At 36.4% G+C, this 7724-nt stretch overlaps 1 protein-coding gene across 1 annotated transcript; it reads right to left on the bottom strand.

The window, feature by feature from the left end:
• Window positions 1–465: 465 nt before the first annotated feature.
• Window positions 466–7641, bottom strand: LOC118747607. Its single transcript, XM_036481658.1, has 8 exons — window positions 6749–7641; window positions 5355–6049; window positions 5224–5270; window positions 5092–5145; window positions 5031–5035; window positions 2109–2461; window positions 1172–2039; window positions 466–1110 (listed from the first exon to the last, which is right to left on the bottom strand). The coding sequence occupies exons 1-8, from the start codon at window positions 7615–7617 to the stop codon at window positions 780–782; spliced, it is 3222 nt and encodes a 1073-aa protein (XP_036337551.1). The 5' UTR covers window positions 7618–7641; the 3' UTR covers window positions 466–779.
• Window positions 7642–7724: the final 83 nt, after the last annotated feature.

Genomic DNA, 7724 nt, shown 5'->3' with positions numbered 1-7724 from the left:
ATACATTTTTTCACCAAGGATTATATTTCGTTTAGGTATACAGCATAGCTCATAGCAAACTATTTTGGAGGTGTTAAAAAGTGCTTAGTTGTATTTTGTTTGTGCGGCACAAACAATTATACTATCCTCTTTATTTATCTGTGCAAGTTTCCATGTTTTTTTCTTTAAATAATGTATTATAGAATAGGGATTGATATTCAATGTAAACGATTCAAAAATCTGATCGAGAAGTAATAAATATTTCTATTTGTTTATAAAAACTTTTTTAAAAAATTAAAAATTGTATAATGATTATTTCAAAAATTGAAACAATCACGCTAAAGCGTGTCTAATTAACTGTTATCCTGAAAAAAATCAGCAAGATACATGCTATGAATCAGTGGATAATAAAGAATTACTGAATTCATAAAAAAAAATCAATAACATTAACTCTTGTAAAACTTCGAATGTTGCAAATTATTTATTTTTTTTTATGGTTGTAAACCGAATAAAGTGATTTATGCGAAAAAATCTTGATCAATTTTGGGTGGCCCACTTGAGAGATTTTCACTCATATTAGAACTGTTTTTGTGGACAACGATGTTACCATAACTTGAAGCTGAAGCAATTGTGGCAAATCGCCTTTTATTTCTTCATTATCTGTTAAAAAAAAAAAAACAGTAAGCTAAACAACTTTTATTTCCATTTCTTTCTGTTTTTGTATTTCACCTATGGGTTTCACGTTTCCCCCAAAAAAAAGTTAAAGTAAATTTTACTACCATATACCCAGGCAAACCGCTCTAGTCATTCTCATCTATTGCTTGAAATTCATTTTCTATTTTAATACCATAATTATTTTCTTTTAATTGCTCCTGGTTTAGTTGCGCCATTATGCCATTCGTAACGGTGTATGCTTTGCTAGTGGTGGGCTCCAATGTTTCGATAGTTAGGTCGTCTTCTATTTTAATACCATACTGATTTTCTTTTACTTGCTTCTGTTTTGGCTGCACCATTATACCATTCTCAACGTTATGAGCTTTGCTAGTAGTGGGCTCTAATGTTTCGAGAGTCGAGTCGTCTTCTGATTCTTCTATTTCCTCGATTACTCCGCATGCCTCATTGTTTTTAGCCCTGTTGGTTTCATGTTAAGCGTCGATATAGGAATCTTCGAAATCAAACTATGTTAACTTACCTGCGACGTTCTCCTCCATGAGTTTTTTTATGCATCTTGTAACTATACCGATCGGGAAAATTCTTGCCGCACCTGCTACATACAATGGGTGTTTCAGAATAGTGCTGCTTTTTTACGTGTCTCCGCAGGACCGCTTTAAGACCGCAGGTAGTTGGACATAATGCACAGTAGAAGACAGGTCTGTCGTCCACGTTGTGTATAAGTTTATGACACTTAAGTGTGTTGGACTGCGCGAACCGCGCATGACACATATCACATTCGTAGGGTCTCTCACCAGTGTGTGTGCGCAAATGTCGTTGCAGTTTAAAGTTGTCTGGCGAGGCGTAGCTGCAATGAGGACACTTGTGCGGACGTTCACCGGTGTGCGAACGCATATGACGCTGTAACTTACTGATTTCTACGGAAGAATAGTCACATTCACTACACTCATGACGCTTTGCAAAACTATGCTTGTATCGAACGTGCCTGGCCAAGTCTCCAGATCGGATAAAGCGACTGTCACACGACAAGCACGCAAATGGCTTATTTCTCTGATGTGCATTCATATGATCCTGTAATTTGTTTTTGTTCTTGAAGACACGACCACATATTGAACAAGCGTGAGAACAATCGTCGGAATGAGATTTCATATGGCGGGATAACATGAATTGTTCACTTGTTTGGAAATTACAATGTGAGCAGTTAAGAACGGCCGATTGAGAAGAATCTGTAGCTTTAATAGTCATGACTTTCAATAATGGCATATCCTGACCTTCTTGCGATTTAAGTTCATCCCCCAGCTCGTCTAACTCATGTGTTTCATCATTTGCTTCAGTATAATTATCCAGAATAGAATCATTATTTAATGTTGCAGGCGTCGTACAAATAACTGCAAAGAAAAAAATAATTGTGAGACAATTATGTATTAATTCAATGACAGCATAAGCAGGGTGAGTACCCTTGCGCTTTGGTGGTCGTCCTAATTCGGGTTGTATGGGTTGTAGATTTGTTGATCCCTGCTTAGCACTATCTAGTTCATCGGACAGACAGCGCGTAATTTCCGTACGTGTCGAACGCTCTAGTGCATCCATTTCTTGAGCTTTACTATCTCCATCAACTGTTTCAGACATTTTAGCCTTAGTTTTACGATGATCTTTTGAGTTTACTATTGACTGGTGGTACTCCAAAGGATGCAGCTCATTTGATAATACAAAAACGAAGGTTTTTCCAAGTAGATGTGCAAACGATGCATCGATATTTTTGAAACATCGATAACATCGGTTCGAAATTCGATGTTCTCGCTCGCGTTCGCTACATTTTAGTTATATCAGTGGTAATATTTGTGTGGGCTTATTATATCTTGATATAAGCATTTGTAAGATAGCTTTGAAAATGTATTTTTGCCATATTTCATCGCTTAAAAAGTTTAGAAAATAGGCTATTTTACATCCAAGTACATAATTACAAATATTTTAACAGGAAACAGCTCAATTTTTCCTTTTATATTAAAATAATAATGATGTTGCAGCCACGAAGCTTTCGTGCAAATGAAAATGTAGCTGTCAAACTACCAAATTGCCGGCAATAGGTGGCAAGATATAAGCTCTGATATATATTGCTCTTGAAGAGCAATGAGCGGTCTCCATTGGCTATTTATATTGTATCAAGATATAAACTTTTTTTTTATTAATGAATCATGCTTAAAGTCACAAAAACAGCACCCTTTGCCAATGTCTGGTCAGAACATTGTATTAGAGGGTTAAGCATGAACCACTTTACTTGACTTTTAACAAAAATCTATCAAAATGAAAAAAATACCTTTTTACCAACTTTTTTTACCAATTATAGGAACAATTTACCAAAGTGGCATCCCTGGTTACGCGATCAAGAGATTGCTTTCAAGTTTCACCCAGTAGAAAAAAGAGTGACTAGGTCCATTCCTCTACAATCGAGACCGGATCTGGTAATTAGAGTAAGCGAACAATTTTCTCTCAAAAATGGTAAAATGTACAAACCCACGGGAACGCAAAAAATAACTTCTGACGTCAACACATTGACGCGACGGAGCTCGCATCTGCCTCGGGAGACCAGGACAACAATAGCCCAACTTCCGCTCTGGCTACTGCAGCAGGCTAAATTCCTACCTGAGTAGGTTAAATGCGGATGTGCCGAACGAATATCCGGCATGCGGAGAGACCGCTCACGACTCGAAACATCTCTTCGCATGCCCGGAAAACCCCACAACCCTAACGGCGTCGTCCCTATGGACCGACCCCATAGAGGCTGCACGCTTCTTGGGGCTACAACAACAACAACAACAACAACGCAAAAAACCACACTTCGTGCCAAGATTTTGAGAAATGCAAACACTTGGAAATTGAATTTTAGTTTAAAAAATTTTATTGTATTCGACGGTAGAATACATTGGATAACGAATGCTCCGTTACGCTGGAGAATGGCCAAGTTATCGAGCCGAAGACCACCCTCTTACCCCATTCATTATCGAAGGAGAGTTTAGGATAGTTTTTAACCGGGTGTTGAAATGAAATCTACCTCTTCTTTATGTGGTGTAAAAATTTCATAGCTGTACCGATTACTTTGAACAAAATATGTATTAATTTTTACTATGGGAGTATATTTAAATTAAAACTTTAAATATGGTTTTCTCTCGAGTTTTTTTGTTTTTGGAGTTATGACAGAATTGAACGTAAATGAGTGTTATGTTCATTTACCCGATATTCATATTGGATATCGAAGATAATTTTCGAATATGTATTCACCAAAATGTTTGTTGCGTCATTTCACTATTAAGGGTAATAATCAAACCTTATTAATCAATTATACACCGTATAATGTTTATACATTTAATAAAATGAAATGATATTATAAAAATAAAAACTCTAAACTTTGTAAAAAACTCAGGAAAGTTTTATAAATTTGCATTCTAATGGGCAACTTCCTATGCAGTCTTATAGACCATTCAATTTTCGTAAAACAAAGTGCAAGATTGAAGTTGTTAGAAAATCGTGCCGATTTTTGGCAAATTTTTTGCGGTCGGTGTTATTTTCTTCCACACAAAAAAAAAAATTTTCGAATATACTTCGTATGGAAGAAACTAGGTGAAAAAACTGCCAATAATCAATGCGATTTTTTAGCAACTTCAAACTTGCACTTTGTTTTACTAAAATTGAACGGGCTAAAAAACTGCAACTCATACCCAGTTTCACCAAACAATTTTACACCCAAATTCATAAAAAAATATTGAACTCTTTAACAGCATTATAAATCGAATATTTTTATGAAAACATTACTTTGTAGAGCTCTTTAAACCTCTTTTATTTTTTATGAATAGGGACATGGCGGAATTATACCAGGTGAAGTAATTAGAAGAAGAAAGATTTTGACACTGCCTTATTTGAAAAATTGCCTTTTAAATTTGACTATAAGGCAGCCGAATGTCATGAAATAAGCGAGAAGGCTGCTTTATTACTTCCCCTGTTTATTGCGCCATGGAATAGGGCCATCCAAATTTAAGAGGCTTAGGGCCAATTTCACAATGCGTAGTTAACTCAGAATCGGGAGTTAACTACAGAATTTTGTACTGAAAATCTGAAATTGGCCCTTATAAATTTAAAATTGATTGGGGCGACCGGGCCCTATACATTTTCATGAAATCTGAATATTGATTGAATTTTCCCGTGTTTTGCACAAAGTTTAGAGATTTCATATTTATGATTTTTGGTGTAGTATGAACTAAATTTTTATTAAAAATTATCGAAAAGAAATAAGAATGAAAAAACTTTGCATATATTGCGAAAAATTCTCTGTACCAATACTTTTGTTCGTCACCGTACATATGAATAGTTATGTATGTACATACATGTACTTCAAAGCAGTTAAAAATAAAGTAGAAATTCTTAAATACATTAATTTTCTTCGACTATGTTCAGAAAAACAGCTTCCTCAAATTCATCATCATCTTCGCCTTCTTCGAGCTATATTTGAAGTAGACAAATAAAAAACAACATATTAAATCTCTGTTTTTTTACGGTCAATGATGGTCCATATTTTACCTTGAAGCCGAAACAATTAGCAGCATCCCCCTTGTTTTCATTATTATCTGTAGAAAATAAGAATAAACAAAAATGTTGTATTTACGATAATTTCTGATTTTAAATATATACATTGCAGTAGTGTATTTTACCTGTCGTTTTTACGTTTTCCAAGTTAGTTAAAATAACACAATCATCACCGTCATCCTCTAATTCATCGTCACTTTGCATTACTTTTACGACCATATAACCAGGCAAACCACTCTCGTCATCCTCATCTATTGCTTCAAATTCATTTTCTATTTTAATACCATACTTATTTTCTTTTACTTGCTCCTGTTTTGGTTTCACTATTTTGGCATTCCTAACGTTGTGTGATTTGCTAGTAGTGGGCTCCAATGTTTCGATAGTTATGTCGCCTTCTGCTTCTTCTATTTCCTCGATTATTTCATACTCTTCAAAGTTTTCAACGCTGTTGGTTTCATCTTCCTCGTCGATATAGGAATCTTCGAAATCTAATATATTTTCCCCGTGCTCGGTTTCAACTTTAACTTTTATTTCATTCTTGCCTTGCTCCTCAGCAACATCATGCAACTGCATGTGCCGTACCATATTACCCTTATGGGCAAATACACGCGTACAATATGGACAGTGATGTGTCTTCTCAAGCCTTGGAGGTGGTACGTAATTTTCATTGTGATAAATATTTATATGACGCCCAAGTAGCTGCTTCTGTCGGAAGGTTTGTCCACATTTATCACACTCAAATGGCTTTTCATCGCTGTGAATTTGTTTATGCATTTCCAGATTTCGCGTGGAAATCGATTTGTAGTGGCACTGGTCACAACTAATTGATGTAGAAAAAAATGTTCCATTATTGATAGCATGCCAAAGATAAAAAAAAAAACAGGTAAGAAAGTCTAAGTTCGGGCGGAGCCGAACATTAAATACCCGTCACAAGTATTAAATATATGATTTCCACCTTCCCGAAAACTACCGCTACATGGAAAGCCAGCCGGGGTGGATTTACCCCTATTTTAAAAACCCTCGATAGAACGTTCAGTTAGACATAATGAGATAAACTTACATATGTATATAGTCATATGTGGGCAATATCACGCGCATTTTCTGAAATTCCAAACAATGTTTTTTGAGTAAATAAGCGTCGTTAAATTTCGAAATATGGAAGTTTAAAGCAATTAGCTTTAATATTTACTTGGTATGTTTTACCAAGGCCAACAACTGTGCCAAGTTTGGAAGAAATTGGGGCAGCGGTTACGCCCATTTTCCAAAAATGTATAATAATCTTATTTTTCGTCTATAAATTATTGTAATTATCAATTTTGAATGAATAACTTTAAGTCGTTACTAAAATGTCGCAGTTTTCGTATTTCTGAATATTACCGTTATATGGGAGGTAGGCGTGGTTATTGTCCGATTTTGCCCATTTTCAATACCATCCTGTTACAAGACAACCGTTATGTGAGCAAAGTTATAATACCCTTGTGCACAAGTGCGCTCGGGTATAAAAACTATGGCAACTTACCTGTAACAACGTTCTCCTTCATGAGTTTTAACATGCATCTTGTAGCTATACCGATCGGGCAAATCCTTGCCGCACCTTTTACATATAATTGGCGTATCAGAATAGTGCAGTTTTTGTACGTGAATCCGCAGGTCCGATTTACGGCTGCATGTCGTTGGACATAGCGCACACTGGAAGACGGGCTTGTCATCCACGCTGTGTATAAGTTTGTGAGCCTTAAGTGAGTTCGATTGTGTAAACCGGGATTGGCAGATATCACATTCGTAGGGTTTCTCGCCGGTGTGTGTGCGCAAATGTCGTTTCAGTTTAAAGCTGTCCGGCGAAGCGTAGGTGCAATGAGGGCACTGGTATGGACGTTCACCAGTGTGCGCACGAATGTGGCGCCGTAACTTACTCATTTCGACGGTAGCATAATCACACTCAGTGCACTTATGACGCTTTTCGAAGGTATGCTTGTATCGAACGTGCCTGGCCAAGTCTCCAGCTGTGGTAAAGCGACTCTCACACGACAAACACGGATGCGGCTTATTTCCTAGATGCACATTCCTATGATTTTGTAATGTGATATTCGTCTTGAAGCCACGATCGCACATTGAACAAATGTACGGACGGTCGTCCGAATGGGATCTCATATGGCGGGATAACATGTATCGTTTATGTGTTCGATAAATACAATGTGGGCACTTATGCGTAATCGTTTGAACAGAATCTGTTGCTTTAACAGGTATGACTTTCGTTAACAACATCTCCTGACCTTCTTGCGATCCAGTTGGTTCCTCCAGCTCATCGAACTCATAGATTTCATCATTTGGATCATCGACGTCTTCTTCCGATTTAGCTTTTACCTTTGAATTTTTTAAATATACCATATAGTTTTTGGAAACAGAATCATTGTTTACCTGTCCATCCTTCGTGCATTTAGCTGCAAAGAAATATGGAATTATTATGTACCTATTAATTTAATGATGGCATAAAA

The sequence above is a fragment of the Rhagoletis pomonella genome, unplaced genomic scaffold (assembly GCF_013731165.1).
Source record: "Rhagoletis pomonella isolate Grant_MI unplaced genomic scaffold, Rhpom_1.0 Rhpom_scaffold_00012, whole genome shotgun sequence".
Taxonomy (NCBI): domain Eukaryota; kingdom Metazoa; phylum Arthropoda; class Insecta; order Diptera; family Tephritidae; genus Rhagoletis; species Rhagoletis pomonella.
This window is presented reverse-complemented; position numbering and strand designations above follow the sequence as displayed.